The following is a 16776-nucleotide window of genomic DNA, read 5'->3' as shown; positions in this document are numbered from 1 at the left end:
GTCGACCCCGGGGCATGCCGGGTGACGTGATGACGTCAGGATCCCAATGCATGATGGGAGCGTAATGACGTCTGAGACCCCAGGGCATGCTGGGATGTTAAAAGCCATCTTGTTTGTTATTGTTAGGAGGCTAATAAACGGAGCACAATTTGTGTGTCCAACTTGATGGAAGTTGCCTCTTGTGTTGCATCGCAATTTCCACAACTGTATATAAAGATGGAGGACAGCTCCCAAAAGTGAAGTCAAAGCATCTCATTCGCCCCCTGGTGGCTGGCTGCAGAATAGGTCGTAAAGCCTGTCTCCTCCATGTTAACAGATGGAACATGGATCCCCCAAAACATGAAAGTACATTTAAACTGTTTTACTCAAAGAGGGTTTCTCACATATTAGCTAAATCATATCAGTGTTCATTAAAATGTTCATTTGATGATGTAAAGAGGGTGAAACGTAATGATTGACAGCTGAGCCTGACTTGCAGTTGATCGAGCACATGTATCGGCACAACCTCAATACTATGTAACCCAGAAATAAAAGGCTGTTTTCTATAGTGCTGTAACTTATCGAAATTGTATGCACTAAATTATACAAAAAGGAACATCACTGTCTTTGCATTAACAGACTGAAGGGAGTTCCCAAGTCATGCAAATATAACAACAAAATCCAACAGTGTGATTTCATGTCGTGGGATTCCTCTTTTGTCCACTTAACTACCACAGTCTCTGGACACTTCTTTTTCATTACTCTCTCCCTGCTCTCTGCTCAGTTGTCCCTCCAACCCACCTCCTTAAGGCCTCAGTATGCTTCTCCGAGTCCGTTTCGGAATGACGGACGGACGGATCGGACGGACCCTTTTTGATTTATAGTTCTACGAGCCTTTTTATTGTGAAAACAATTCACCGCCAGAACAGTAGATGGCGAAACGGAAGTCGAGCTTAGACAAGCCTACCTCATGAGGTATATAGAAGAAGTCCACGCTGGTTTATTTACGTCCTCCCGGCTCCTCACACACAGTGAACGATGGTAACAGAAAAATGATGTTGATGACGCGACAGTTTTTGCTGAATAAAGTGACACCCAGCGGGTCAAAATGCTTTGCGTTATCGTGTCTTAGCGCAGCGGTTCCCCGGTCTTGTTTCCAAACTGCGTTGCTAATTCAACAGCTGCAACAGCTTGAAGCTACACGGAGGCAGCTAGCTCCCCCCAACTTCCACACACAGTCAGCACGGACACCCGATACTAATTACTACCAAGTGTTTGCTTCTAACCTGACGGTGTTTAAGAAACAGTGTCATGAGAGCCGTGGGATTAAAGTCAGCGGGTTTTTGCGCTGTTCCCACCGCAGTTAGCATGGTGGCTAGCCCGCTAGCCCCGTTATCAAAGTTCGTTATAACCGTATGTGACCGTACACACATGCTGTAACTGCTCTAACCAGCCACCGTCAGCCGGAAAACGCCGCTGGCTTAACACACTTGTCACATTAATCATAGAGTCGTAGTTGTGATTTAGGTTTATTGTGATGTAGGGAATGGAACAGGAAGTTTCCATTCCGAAATGCTGGCGTTAGCGGACCAATCACAGCCAAGTGCTATCCGTGGGCTGTCCGTCATTTCGACGTGTAGTTAGAAAAATGAGAGCGGCACGAAAAGCTCTCCGAGGAGCCTCGGAGAGGCACGGAGAGGGCGTTCCACGTTGGAGAGGGCGGTCCTATCTGTCCGTGTCCGTCAAAACGCAGAAGCATACATTGGCCTTTAGTATTTCTCAATACAACATAAATGATGAAAATATTAAAATTAATGAAATACATTGCCATCCTACTTGCATATTTTTACTTATCGCAATTAAAATACTTTTTAAATGTCATATTTAAACAATTATTTCTTTGGTTTAACTTTGCCTATCAAAACCAAACAAAATCTAACACTGGGTATAAAGTCAGCACCTTCGACCGACTATGGAAGAGACATGATATAACCACAATATTTTTTTTAATCCTGGTTATGAACCTGGTTCCATGAGGGTATTATTGTAAACAAATTAAAGAAACACAGAAGTCTTTTTTGTTCGAATCTTCATTAGGGACAGACTTGGATGTGACCGAGGAGCAGCTGTGTGTTATAAAACACAGCAGTGAGCAGGTCGGCTCAAAGGCAGATTAACGTATTGTATCCTTGTGTGAGAAGCAAGGTCGTCCGGCTCAGTATATCATATCATCCACCACTGCTCCGTGCAGCACTCCTGCTCTTCTTCCAGATGGCGTTAACAGATGAAACCATCAGATAACTTTCATTATTAACTACCTGCTCTGCATGAAACAGTGAATTAGCGGCTACGCCCACGTGTAACTAAATATTCCCTTTCTTCTGGATGCTTAGATATTCCTTTCATGAGCTGCAGAATGTAAACATCAGGCGCTGATAGAGAGAAGCTGCTCTCAGCTGCAGTTAGTGGTTATCGAGATTGGGAGCAAAATATCATACAGGAGATGCTGACCTTGATGTTTGAATAAAGATTAAAATCGTATAAAGGTTGAAGAAAACCTTTATTTAACGCTGGTGGCCGAAGACATTCTTTTTTCCGGTTGCATCTGTCCTTCCGTCCCATTCTAGTGGACACGATATCTCAAAATTACTTTTAATTCAATTTTAAACAGTTACCCTTTGGACTCAAAGATTAACAGATTAGATTTCAGCTATCAGTGACCTCATGTGAGTCGAGAACAATGTATGTATACTGAAACTGCACTGAAGGTTTACTTAAATTTACCTTTTACAGGGACTTATACATCATGATACAAATATGTTTTGTATGTTTTTTTTCCCAGGCAATCTCAGCTTTGTCTGTTCTTAGGCTCAAATTTGATGTATGTATTGTGTTGTAGAGATAATTTGGACTGAAAGCTAAAAAAAAATAATGTTTTTTTAGAAATCTCATGTGAAAATGTACCTTTATACATGTGGATGAATTGTTTAGAGCGACTTCGGCAGCTGTAAACTCTTCCCAGTGAAACCAGTGTTTATTAGAAGATGGTAATGCCCTGATCACACTGCCTGCATGAGCATGCGTGTGACGACTGCACTGTGAATTTACTGCATGTCACAATCTGTTGTTCACACAGGTCTGATGCGTGTCTGAATAAAAGGACAGTTAAATAGGCAACTAGATCTCAGGACTTAACGGTAACGGCAAACAGGTACAGGAAGTGCTTCAACAGATAGACATTGAAACCGTGTTGAAAGATAATTTTCACTGTCTATTCTGCCCTGAACAGAGTTTGACACACAGATAGGTGAGACCTCCACTCTCCAGAAGAGCAGCGCAGCTCACGAAGGCACTAACCTGATAACATGGGCGCCTAAATGAAAAGTGAGATGCTACCCCAGAAGGTTAACTCATTTAATTTGCAGTTTACAATACAATACAATACAATACAACAATTTTCCTGGTACAACTTTACTTTAAATCTACTTATGTTTTGAATGTGAACATGAGTTACATCAGGGTACAAGTTCCAAAAACTTCCATAAATCAAAACTGACAACACGCAGCAAAGGTCAGAATGAAGTGGTGCAGCTTGTCTGATGTGAAAGCTCCACTACTGTGAATGAATCAGAGGTTTACGTCCTAAAATATTTTGTGAACTTATTTATCAAACTTTTCTTGGTGATTGCTCAGGTGAGTGGCTGGAGGAAAGTTTCTCTCCCAAGGTCTTTTTCATTCTTCACACAAACTATTTCTGTGACAAATTCTATGAATGTGAAGGTGACTGAAAGTGTGCTTGGCTGTTCCAATTTGTATGATGCATTGACACCTCGCAGGCTTCTCCTACAAAAAATACTTTTATATAATATTAAATTGTCTTCCCAATGACTTTTGGTGACTAACATAATCTCGGGAGTAGTGATTTAGTTTTAAGGGGAAAAAATGAGCTGAATGTTACCATAACAATGTTTAACCCTTTGAATTACAGCTGTGGAACTTTTTGGTGTGGGCTGGACTCAATTTTCTACCAACGTTGGCAAATTCAAAAAATTTTGAAAGCTTGAAGTCTCCTTATTATTTCTGAGCCCGGCATTTTAGCTGAGTTGGTTCTGACTTGTGTTTCTTCCTCTCAAATGGTCCCTTTTAAAGACATAATTATTTTCTATTCTTATGAAAAAAAGGTGATGCAAAAGGCGAAGCAAAAAACTTGCATTTCTACCAAGGTTGTGGCTCTGCAACTGGTTCAGTATCTCTTAAAATCACCTATTCAAATTTATGGAGTAACTTTTCTAAGGAGATTAGAAAAAAGGGCTGACGAACAATATCCTCTCATTATTGGTACGTTATTTTCGGATGTGTTCTCACTGTATGTAGCTTAAAAGAAAAACTACTACTAAAACGACCATCTAGAGACTAACCGTGAGACACCTAGGTTGGATGAGCCCACACTGGGCATGTCTTGCCAAAAAAGGCTGAAACACAGAGTTGCATTCAGGAAACCAACGTTTAATAACGGTAGCAACGTCCATTAGTCCTCAACCCCATGAACCCCTCCTACGTTGGCTGTGATAGGCTAACCTGGCATCAAGGCCAAATGTTGTGGTTGAACTGAATGGGGTTTGTATTAGGAGATCCACTGCAAGCCTCTAGGGCAGTCGGAGTCACAAATGTCACTTTGGCTGACAGGAAAATATACTGTCTTGGCCACAAAGTCACCATCTAAAGAATAACCATGAGACCTGCACCGAGGTATGATAGGCCTGTAGGCTGAGGGTGGATGCTGAAGTATTAGGATTGTCAATTTCTATTTGAAATTCAAACTTTAATTTAAAGTGGGCTAGATGCTCACGATGACCTTCAAAATATACAGTCTTGAAGCGCATTAGACTGTCTGAAGTAGTAGCCTCATGATCTAGCAGAGGGCGATCACTATCAGCTTGTCCTGTTGCATGCCCTCTTGACCTATCAGTTAAGTAAGCCAGTAATATTATGTTCTTTTGAAACGAAAATGAAGGACACCAGCAAGCAAAGTGATCCTGAGCGGACAATCACAACACCAAGGCATCTGTGAGGCAGCGTGTGGACGTATTTTGGGTTCTACACCAAAGCAGCTAAGTAACCAATAAAGCTAAGGCTGTTTCTCTACATTGTACAAAGCAGCTGTCTTACTCTTCAACCACAACAGATCCGTGGACCCACCTGTTAGCTTTCTCCCAAAGCAACGTCCAGTGTTCACCCCTGTCTGACTATCGGAGCCACCATTTGAATACATTCAAATAAATCATGTGTCATGTCAACTTTGTTAAAACTTGATTTTTGGAAAAGGTGACTAACAAATGTGTTGTAATGGTAGCAACACTAACCTCTTGTTATCACCACGAAAAACACTACTCAAGTCAACTGCAGGAGGATTGTAACACCCAGTCGTATTAATCAATCTTGTTTTGGGGCTGAATCATTAATTATACGTTAAGTTTGATTAACTTCAAGTCAAACTGTATTGTGTCCCTATACCTAGACGAAAAATTGTATTAACTTAGATTAATTAGAGAGGTACAAGTAAAAAGAATGACCAAATCATAAATCAAGCAACAATCTAGCAAACCACATTTTAAATTGAAGTGAAAATTCCATAGAAAGATTCCAGAAAGGTGCTTTTGAAATGGTGTTCTCTGAGCCTGATGAACAGGTGGGGAGCGGCAGGGAGTGGCACTGATAACTAATGACCATCATTACTCACCTCTCTCCGACGCAGGGGCCAGATCAATGAAGCTCCGACACTTCTCACCTGAGAGAGAAAAGAGAGGGGGCGGGTGAAGGGGAGAGGAGAAAAGGGATGCAAAAATTAAAAAAAAGTGGGGAGAGGTTTAGAATTCAAGGTGAAATGTGCTGGGAGTGAAGTAGAGGGGGGGAATGAGAAAAGAGTGGGAGGAGAAAAAGGAAAAAATATGGAGAGATGCCGAGAATGAGATGATAAGTGTAAAGGGGAAGATTATGCGAGGACAGGAATCAATGCACAGGGTTGAGGGAAAAGGATAAAAAGAGCGTTAGTGTAAAACTGAAGAAAAAGCTGCTATAAATGTGACAGGCTAGCAACCAAAGACATAATGTTGCACTCACAACACAATTTTTTAATTTTAGGTAGCATGCTCAGCAATATACGCTCAGAAAAAACCAGAATAATTAAGCATTTTGGAAAAAAAAAACGTATTTGCTGTTTTTAGGAGCTTTAGAGAAGAACAACATCAGTCTCAACTTCTACCAACATCTTCAAAGGTCAGCATTTAATTACATTTCTTTCATTGCCGTACAAACAGAAATATGAAATTAGTTTTTGTTCCTAGGTTTTAGCACAACATTTGTTTTCGATCCAATGCAACATATAGTGAATTTATGGGAGCATTTTGCATCGTGCAGTATCTTCTTGGCTTTAATAAAGTAATCTTGGGCTGCAGAGAGTTGATCAGAGCCTGGTGAGACCCTGCAGGTCACAGATCGGCGACCACAGCACGAGCAGTAACTCAGCCTGTGTGGTGTCACAAGCTGCCGGCAGGCCCATCCATAACCAGCATGAGCACCAACGCCCTCGCACCGTCATACACACTGAGCTCCCATAACCCCTTTTATACAACAGATAAAGATACCCTCAGTATCCAGAAGACAAACAGAGTGTGACCTAAGTTTCAGAAGGTACAAGAGGCTTGTACTAGGGATCTTCATAAGTAACCACTTTATCTGCAGAAACTCACCTTGCATTCTTCTGTGATCAAAATCCCTACTACATACACATTAATAGGAGGTTTCAGGTATATAGTGTTGTGTACACCGAAACACTGACAAAAAATACTTGTAAGTTGCTCCTGGAAGATCTGATAAAACCTAAAAATTATTTTGCTCAGTTTTTTGTATTGAATTCACATTGGTTTTCAAAAGTTAAAGGGATAGTTCAACCAAAAATGACAATTCACTCATTATCTACTCACCATGGAGGGTGGATTAAGTGTTAGAGTCCAAAAAACGCTACTGGAGTTTCAGAGGTAATGAGTGCTGCAGCCAAATCCAATACAACTGAAGTTAAGGCCGGCGCATGCTTCTGCGTTTTCAGGGACATGCAAGCGCAAGAGCCCTTGCGTGCGTCGCCCAATTTTTTGACTATATGACAAAGCTATGCAAGCCTCACGCAGCCCGTAAGGCTGTGATTGGTCTGCTAACTACATCCTTTCTGGAGTCACATTTCCGTTTTCATGCCCCATAATAGCCGCAGAAACCACGGAAGATTTAGAAGAACGAATATGGACCAAATAGAAGAGCGTTTGGCAGAAGAGATCCGAAAGTATGACCGCTTATGTAACCCATCACTGACTGGCGGATTTGTCCGCCAGAAAAAGGCTACGAGGAGCCGCAGTGGCGATGTAAATAAACAGTCGACGACGACTGCCACACACAAAGAAGGCATCTTTGAGCTGTTGTGTCATACATCTTTACTTGCAGTCTATAAATGTTCAGTCTTAAGGGATAGAGGGTGGACATAGGAAAGATTTCCTTGGGACCTGGATAAAGGTAACTCCTACAGTATACCTGTATGTCCTACATGAAAAAAGTGAAGTTTGAATAGAACTAAAATGGACATGGATATTGAGCCACCAGAGGCCAATGATGCTGATGAGAAATGAATAGGACTGAATAAGCTGCACATACAATATTAGCCAGCATGTTGTTTATGTCTTTCCTGTCCATCAGGTGCTGACTGCCATCCTAACTTCTGTCCTAAATAATGCGCAAATACTCTTGTTTGTCAGCTACCATTTACCCAACATATTAGCAAAGTTGGTCTAGGTCTAGGACTTCACAGTTACAAGTGTTGCATGCTATTTTTGCAAATATTGTATAAGCTCATCTGACATGGTTACAATTCATATCTTCCAAGGTTAAAACTTGCGGTATTGAGTAGTGCAGGGGAGGAAGGGGGAGAAGCCGCTGAAAGTGTTCATGACTTGGTGAGCTGCAGTGAAAATAAGCCTCAGCTAAAAAGGTAAGCCGCACAGCATCTGATTAGGACATGAATCTAAAATGTAATTAAAGAGTGAGTGGGCTCGTCTGTGACCCGACGACAGGACTTACTAACAGCACAATCAGTATTCCTACACCTTCCCCCGCTGCACACAGGAGATGATGCTCCTCAAAAAATTTCGGATAACTGGAAAAAATCCTAGTCATCACACTCCCAGTCTGTCGCTGGGTAATGGAGGAGATTGATTTCAAATGAGCTTCAGGTGGTTTCCAATGTCTTCTGGTATGCTTTAGCCTCGCAGTCCCAACTCTTACTTTCACACTACTCATTTATTATTCCCTTCCCTGCAGCCAGCAGCTCTGCAGTCTGTTTAATCAGTGATCCGATGTCATTTGGGGCTAATTGCAGCTGTAATGAGTATGAATGGTTTGGAGAAACATCAGCTAATGTGCACCATTACTTCTGCAGTTGTATGTCTCTTTGCATTACTCAGCTGAATCTGTCAGGTATGCACAGCCGACAAGAGAACTAACTTGAATAGGAGGGAATACTCCCAGCCTCCAGCCATTTGTCTTTACTTAAAAAAATGGTATTTATAGGTTTTCAGACAGAGAGCCAAAAGCCACAGAAACTGACCCAGTTCTGACTGAGCCTTGAGTCCAGATTTCACCAGATCCAGGTCAGATTGTGCGTCAGTGCTTAGTGCTGTGATGTTTCTTAACTGCGTACCAAAGCCGGAAATCTTTATTTGCATATTGAAGTTGCTATTTGTACATTGTCTAACCCTAACCCCAGAGTGGGTGGTGGTGATGGTAGTTCATCATCAGGAGCCTCAGCCATTTTGAGTTTAGGCAAGAGGTTGTAATACACCCGGGCCAGTCAAGCAGTCTGCTCTTCTCCTCTTTTCTAATCACTTACACGTAGAACTGATCTTTATAAGATGCCGCTGAATTCAAAATTTAATTGAGGGTGTTGGATCATGAATCCAGATTGTTCTGGTCGCCTTAACCCTAATGTACTGGCTGTGCACATCCTGTTGTGTCTCTCATGTGTACTGATTGCGCACAAAGTGTTGGAACTTTTTTCAATTTGTTTAAATACATTTCTCATAAACTTCTGAGCGAATTAAACACAAAGTAAACTTCGATGACTGTATGTGTGCTTATTAGGGGTGCAACGATTATTCGACGTCGTCGACAAAAATTGATGACAAAAATAGTCGATGACGAATATACTCGTCGATGATTCGTTGGTTACGTCATAGCGCGTGTTTTTCGTGCCGTGCAGCTGAACTAAACGTTGTTTTACCGGAGGTGCTGATGGAAGTAGCGGAAGAGTGAGCCATCTCGCTCCCTTCCTATCTCTGAAAGTCGCGCATATGCAAAAGCGACACAACATGGACCAATGGCGAGGTCTGCTGCAACAGCGTCGCGTACCAGCAAGTCAATAGTTCGGGAGAATATCACCCTTAACATGGCCCGGAAAAAAAATAGGTGCCATATCTGTACGGCGGACCTGCTCTCCATGGAAGCAGGACACAAGGATTTGAGGAGGAGGTTTGACATCGTAATGTAAACGATGCAGACTCGCCTCGGTAAGATAGCCTGTTAGCTAGCTTGCTATATACACGTATATACTTTTGCGCAGGATTCTAGAATCAATTACAAAAAATGGTTTAAACTTTTTTTTAACGAGCTTAAAAGCGTAATGTTATCCTATTGCCTGCCAAACGTCATTTTTTTTTTAAATTATAAAAACTCGTGCTCAATTATTTAGTCCGAAGAGAATTTAGTTTCGTTCGTTGATGTTTTTATTGCTGCTACTTTCCCTGTCCTTTTTAATAACAGGAAAAATGGATACTTGATTTTTTATTTATTTATGGTATCAGCAGTTGACCTGTTCTTGGTTCAAAGGAAAAAGGGAAACTTGAATTTAAATTCATTTCTTTTTATTAGCACTTTTTCTGTCCTTGGTTGTAAAGTGACAAAAAAAAATTCTTTGCTTTTGTATCAATAGTACTCTTACATGCAGCAAAGTTTATTGAAAGAATTTTCTTTTGAATGAAGTATCAATCTTTTTTTTTGTTGATTTTCAGTCATCACATGCCTCGAACAACCTCAAGCTAAATTTAAAAGCTGTTGGCTAAATAAGAGCAATTGAGAATTTGTGTCATTCATTATCCGTTTAGTCGATGAATCGTTTCAATAATCGATGACTAATCGACTATCAGAAAAGTCGTTAGTGCTTATACCCTCTGATTAGAGTTAGTGTTTATTGTTAATATTTTTAGTGAACGCAGATCAGCAGGGGAATATAGCACGGTAAGAGGTACCTGGGCAAATTAACGTAACGGAAACCCAACAGTTTGTGAATGTACCCAATGGTCAATGCTCATTTAGAGGTTATAAATATTGGTTTCGATACATTTGTGCATACAATTCTTTATTGATTATTTTACTCATATGGAACCACCATTTTAAAAAGGAATATTCCCTTTATAAATCACAATTCACCTGGAAACGTGGGTATGCATATTTGCCTCATATCCCGCAAATCTATCACCTTGGTCAATGCACGGTATTTCATGACCAAGGTGATCATTGGTTTATTTTGGGGAAATTCTAGCATCAGGTGAGAAAAAAGTGCAACTTGGAATCTAGGTGATCGTGAGGGACACAGCAGTGATATCACCAATAAGAGAAAATGGCAACATGTTGCTGCTGCAGTTAATGCAGTGTGTACGTCAGAGAGGACAGTGCAAGAAATAAGGCAAATTTAAGGGCAAAACAAGAATTGTGAGGGCACTTGTTATTTTATCTTTAATAATCTCATCCAAAACTGGAGGTTTATTAAATTCAGACTCATCTGAGTTATCTCCGACCAATACAGAATTTACGAGAGCTATATTATTCACAAAGGGGCTTTACACAGTTAAAGTTATACAGCTAATAAACCCAGAGCGCTGAGAACTTTTGTTTGTACTGGGATGGTTTGGTTCCATCGGGTCGGTCTGTCTAATACTGGAGCTCCAGAGAATCAAAATCAGCTGATAAGTCATCATCATGGGACAAGAAATCTTCGTGGTAGCTGAACACTTTTCCTCTCCTAATCCTTCTACCTGCGTATAGTCCTCTCACAGTACATGTGCATCCATCATTCAGCATTATGCATTAGCGTCACCACCGTAATTATGTTTACAGCAATCGGACTAATTCCTTTACACCTTGACTATTTGATCACGGTGATTCAGAGGTTTGAAGTCGAGGATTGAAGGTGAACAGTTTTAGAAAAAATATGAGACAAGAATATACATACAGTGTTAGAAGATATTAAAAACTATTAATCAACTTGACTTATTACAATTGAAGGTTCTCCTGGAACAGTTATGTCTCACAAGCAAAAATAACACTGAAGGTTTTTATGTTAATGCTAAATTGGATTTATAATCTGACTTCAGTTCTCTAATTAACATCTGCTTCACCACTTTCCTGTCTCCAAAATGTTCGTACACATGGATCCGTGTTAGCATACAGGTGTGCACATTCTCCCATCAAGTTTGCCTTTAAAGATCCCAACTTTTCTATGACAAGCATCATACACATCTTTCAGACCCCATTTTGTTTTAAATGAGGCCTGTGTAGTCTACCTTTATTAAAATATACAGTGGGAGACATATGAATGATTCTAATTCTGTCCCTTATTCCCACTTCCTGCAGCTGGACCGGAATTCCCTTGACAAAGACGGATTGTGTCTCCAGTTAACAAGTTGAACTCATCTCGCTGCTTTTGACCAAACAGGTTCCAGAATTCAGACTTTTCTGCTTGTGAGGACTGGAGACTTCCTATTATCCAGTTTCAAATTAACTTTGCTCAACTTCCTGAAGGAAAGAAAACACTGGCAACACGCTCAAGTAAATTAAAATATATTGTTCATACAGGGACTATAAAGACTTTGCAGAAAACTTGGTTTGATGTAAATCGTAGTGCAGACCAAAGCCTCTCCCTGGAGCTTCTCCTCTCATTACTTCTGTTAAAACAGTATCGAGCTGAGCTGCTTACGAGTCTCTTCGCCGGGTTTGTCAGATTGTCGTGATGTAATGGAGTAAGCCTCACTTCAGGGATCATTAGAGCAAGACTGTGTTTTTTACTTAAACTTTAATTGCCTTTTCTAACCTGTTGGGCCTCCTCTTGCCCCCTTTCTGTGACTCTCCCAGAATGAATAATACAAAATTCTACACTTCCAGATGTAAAAATCCATAAAGACAGGTTGAAAGGTTCAGAGTCGAGACCTGGACAAAGAGAATTCAATTCCTCTGCAGCCGGTCTGACTCAAGTTGTTATATCATATTTTAAATTCTCTGCCAGATTAATTTAAAACTACTTTCCTAGCAGGTTGATGGCAGAACAGGAGAACAGGGACATTAAGGAGCAGCACAGTGAGACTGATGAATAGAAGCAGTAAAGTTGTACGACATTGATCAGCCTGGCCAGGCCTCAATAACACTGGGACATTGCTGCTGTCTGCACCGAGAGAGGATACAGACGCTGAATCACGAGTGCTGGAGCAAACCAAAGTTAGAGGATCACTGCTTTTTAAAGAAAAAAACATCTAAAACCGTGCTTTTAATGGTGGATGAAGATTAATCGGAATTATTCCTCTATATTTAATCTGTAGCTTTCCTTACATCTTTCTAGAAGCACACAGGAAACGGAAAAAGTATTTCAACCACAGCAAAGACATGGTGGAAGACCCTACTTTTCACCTTTCCCCCCCAAAAAATGTTTTAAATCCCCCAAAATATAGACCCTTTCTTCAAAACGGACCTCACTTAGAAAGCCGACTCATAAATAATTTCTGTCAAACCCTTGCACATTTCTCAGGCAAGCAGAAAAGCTTCCTCTTATTGATCTACTGATCTAATATGTGGATGGTTTGATTGCAACAGGTAATTCAACTTGTTTTCACACTTTATTTCATCATCACGGTTCAGTAAAATGTCAGCCATCCGTTTTTGCTGGTAACTTATCTCTACCGTCAGACTCTGAGGAAGTTGTTGAAGTGTTTTCGCTTCAGGTTCTGGCAATAGACTTGAAATGAACCAGACTCTATCGTCACTGATAAATTACATGTCGCAAGCAGACTGAGAGTCTCATATCTGAGTGTGAACCTTAGACTGTACAGAAAGATGGTCAACATAGCTCCCAAAACTGAAGCCAAAGAGTCTTGTCCCTGATGGCTGGCTGCAGGACAGGTCATAAACCCAGCCTCCTCCTTGTTAGCAGATGAGACAAATACCAAACGAAAAGGTAAAAGTACAAGTAGACAAACATTTTCTCAAAGATGGTTTCTGTGATTTCAGGTAGTTCTTATAAAACTGATGTTTTTTTAAATGTTCATATTTCTGTAATTTATAATATCATGCTATAAAAACTGACTGAAACACCATGATTGACAGCTGCGACTGACTTGTGATTGGTCGTGTGCGTGTATCAGCGAGACCTTGATACCGCGGCTTCACTCCCAGATCACTACTACACAGACTCTGACTCCAGATGTCAATTTTGGTGCAAGAGGGCAGCGTTCGTATATCGGGGATATTTTTGCTTCATTTTCTCAATTTTGAACTTTGAAAACTAGATTAAAGAACAAACTCAAAACCGTTTATGTGTCAAAGTGCTTGTGTTCAGATTCTACACTACAGTTAAAACACGCTCAGATTCTTTGGATTGTTCCTTGTTTGTTTACATTGTCATTGTTGACTAATACTTTTAACCCAGACGACAAGGAAAAGAAAAACAAAAGCCATATGCACTACAAGACGTTTGATTTGATGCAGAGTGATCTGACCGGGGTTTAATTCAAAGAGACAAAACATTTCATCATCTTGCAACATCCCTCTACATTTGGACATCACCGCATCATCCACAGTCCAATATAATTTACACCAAACTCTTGCTCAATTCCTTCCTGATTATTTTAATGGCTCAACTTTATCTTGTCGTATTTTCATTTTATGTGATTGAAAAAAGCCTACGGTGAAGCGGTCTGATACTCATTTCCTTTGTACTTATCATTGAGTGTCGAGGATTTGTATTTTATTTCTAACGTTTTTAAATGGAAGCCAGTCACAATCCAGAGTAGTTCCTGCAGGACTGGTTCATCCTCTGTGAGGCAGGAATGTGGTGACGATGGTCGACATATAGATACTGAACATCAGTGCTCGTTAATAACAGCATTCAATACAGTATCTGCCCTTAAGAGGCCAAACTGCTGTCCTTATATCTGTCTCACTAAGCTGTTTATTCAGTCTCACATACTGCCAACACAGTCTTCTGAACATACGTCAATGTGATTAGAATTATACCTGGAATTACAGAAAAAGTCTTTGAGAAAATCTATTAATCATATACTTTGCCCTTTCTGTTGGTCTGTGTCCCATCTGATAGCATGGAGGAGGCAGGGTTTGTGATCTATAGTGCTGCCAACCACTAGGGGGCAAATTATTTTTGGGGGGGAAAGTTATATTGTTGGTTTTGTTCTTTTTTGTATGATTTCTCAACAATAAATCATAAAGTAAAAATAAAAACCCAAGACCCCCCCAAACAAATTTATCGGATTATTTCCTTGATTCATTCACTCATCCCCCAACTCCCCAAAGCTGAAGGAAACCTTGTATCTTAGAGTTATTTCAGACCAAAACCTAAAAAGCACTGAGATGCAATAAATACGCCGATCTGAGAAGCTGGACCTTAGTAATCTTTGGTATTTTAATAATAAAAATAACTATTAATTTTCTGTTTGTCAATGCAGTCGATTCATCTTTTCAGCTTTAATGAGCAACCTACAGTTTCTTATTGTCTAACCGACGTGTATCTGTCTTTTTAACAACCACATTTATCCACCAAGAATGAATCTAACGCGCTCGGAGGACATTTACACACGTGCTGAAAGTGTTGACCTGGCACGGCTCGGCTGAGTTAAACTAAAGTGAGACAAGCTCAGATGAAAACTCGTCTTACGCACAGAGGTTCGCGTGTTGAGAAATGACCTGACCGACCTGCTTTTGGGAGAATGTTCTGGTCTAAAACCAAGTAAATAAACCTGAACCTCTGCTGAGAGACAACATGAATTATTAAATCAGTAAATGCACTCAGATAATATTTATTCTTAGTTCTTCTCCTTTTGGGACAACTAAGTGTGATCTTTGCTGCCTTCCTCTGTAAGATCAGCTTCGGAAGTGCCCACCTGCCTCGTGGATGTTCTCCTCGCACGAGTACCAGATGCCGGTGTGGAAGCGGCGGAAGAGGAAGCGGTCGTCCCCGGTCTCCCAGCTGTAGTGCACCTTGTTCTGGTCCGTCTCGTTCACACCGTAGTCGATGCAGTTGTGGCGCCGCTGCTTGCTGCAGTTGGGCTTTGGGACGCGCTGGGTGCCCTCGCACCAGTACGTGGTGATGAAGGCGGTGGTGGAGAAGAACAGGGCCACCAGGTTCAAGGCCACCGACAGCAGCGCTCGGCATTTCCGCGTCGTCTTCATGACCTCAACGCGTTTGGCCGCAGCGTCCCAGCAGCCGGCGACAAAGTTCATCCACGGAGAAGAGGGACGGAGGCGGTCAGAGGAGCAGCATGGCGCGGCCAGGGCGCACAGCGGAGTTTACGCGCGTTACGACTGTGCTCTCCTCTGCCAGGTTGAGCTCAGAGCGCAGAGAAGTGACCGCGGGTTGTCCGAGGAAACACCTGCAAACTGGAAACGACCACTGTCCTCATCCATCCGCACGAGCTGACTCCTCTAGTGAGAGAGAGAGAAGACGGTGAACTGTCGGAGAGCAGGAGGATCACTGAGGAGCCGTGACGCTGAGAGGAGAGTATCTCTCTCTCCAATTCTCTCTCTCTCTCTCCCAAATTCTCTCTCCAATTCCTTCTAGCTGTCCCTCTACTCTTATTGTCCCTCGCCTTCTCTCTCAAATTCTCTCTCTCTATCTCTCTATTCCCCCCCCCCCTATTGGACGGACTATTCTCTCTAAAATAGTGATTCTCAAATGGGGGTGCAAGGACCCCTTGGGGTTCATGGCACACTGCCACTGCCAATTCCGATTCATCCATTAAAATAATCACGATTTATGGTTGTTCTGTGTTGCCATATTGAGAATAATTTGAATACACTATTGTAGAAGTGTAACCGAAATGAGCTACGTCAAATTATACACAGGGACATAAACGAGGGGGTCCAGGAACTGGAGCTCAGACTCACTCTGCATGAGGACACACATCTCAATGTGCTGCTTTTTGCACGTTTTTAGAGGTTTACAGCTTTTTCTATTTATCAATTGGCTTCTTGTAAAGTGCAGTAAAGAGAAACCTTATTTACACTTCTTTCTGGATGAAACAGAGACAAATATGTCCTGTCACAACAAACGATGAAAGCAGTGGGACACAGAAATATGGAAATATGTATTGTAACAATATAAAGGGGGCACCATTTCCATTTGTTTGTTTGTATATTTTCTATGTTATACGCTACATAGGGGAGAGCGGGGTAATGTGGGACATTTTTTACATTTGCTCCCCTCTAGGCGAGCTAAACTGATATATCAGTAAAATTTACACATTTCCCATTAATTCAGGACGTTTTCTAGCAATGGAAATGATCAGAATGTCTTCAGGACAAAGGGCAGTGAAAATATGATTGTTTTTAAAAAAGTGGTCTTGAGTCCCACTTTACCCCGGCTATGGGGTATAGTGGTCCACTTACTTTTTCCACTTTAAAACTACCATAACAACACATGTT

The 16776-nt window shown here is 41.2% G+C and overlaps 1 protein-coding gene across 1 annotated transcript in view; it reads right to left on the bottom strand.

Annotated features, from left to right (window-relative positions):
• gsg1l (gsg1-like) overlaps positions 1-15576 on the bottom strand; it is a 29403-nt gene extending 13827 nt beyond the window's left edge. Inside the window, exons 1-2 of the mRNA XM_053443886.1 lie at positions 15237-15576; positions 5720-5767 (exon numbers count right to left, since the gene is read on the bottom strand). Coding sequence (XP_053299861.1) covers positions 5720-5767; positions 15237-15576 — 388 coding nt within the window. The remainder of the gene's footprint in view (positions 1-5719; positions 5768-15236) is intronic.
• Between the last annotated feature and the right edge of the window lie 1200 nt (positions 15577-16776).

The sequence above is a fragment of the Pleuronectes platessa genome, chromosome 16 (assembly GCF_947347685.1).
Source record: "Pleuronectes platessa chromosome 16, fPlePla1.1, whole genome shotgun sequence".
Lineage (NCBI taxonomy): Eukaryota > Metazoa > Chordata > Actinopteri > Pleuronectiformes > Pleuronectidae > Pleuronectes > Pleuronectes platessa.
The sequence above is the reverse complement of the archived record's forward strand: the minus strand, read 5'-3'. Positions and strand labels throughout refer to the sequence as shown.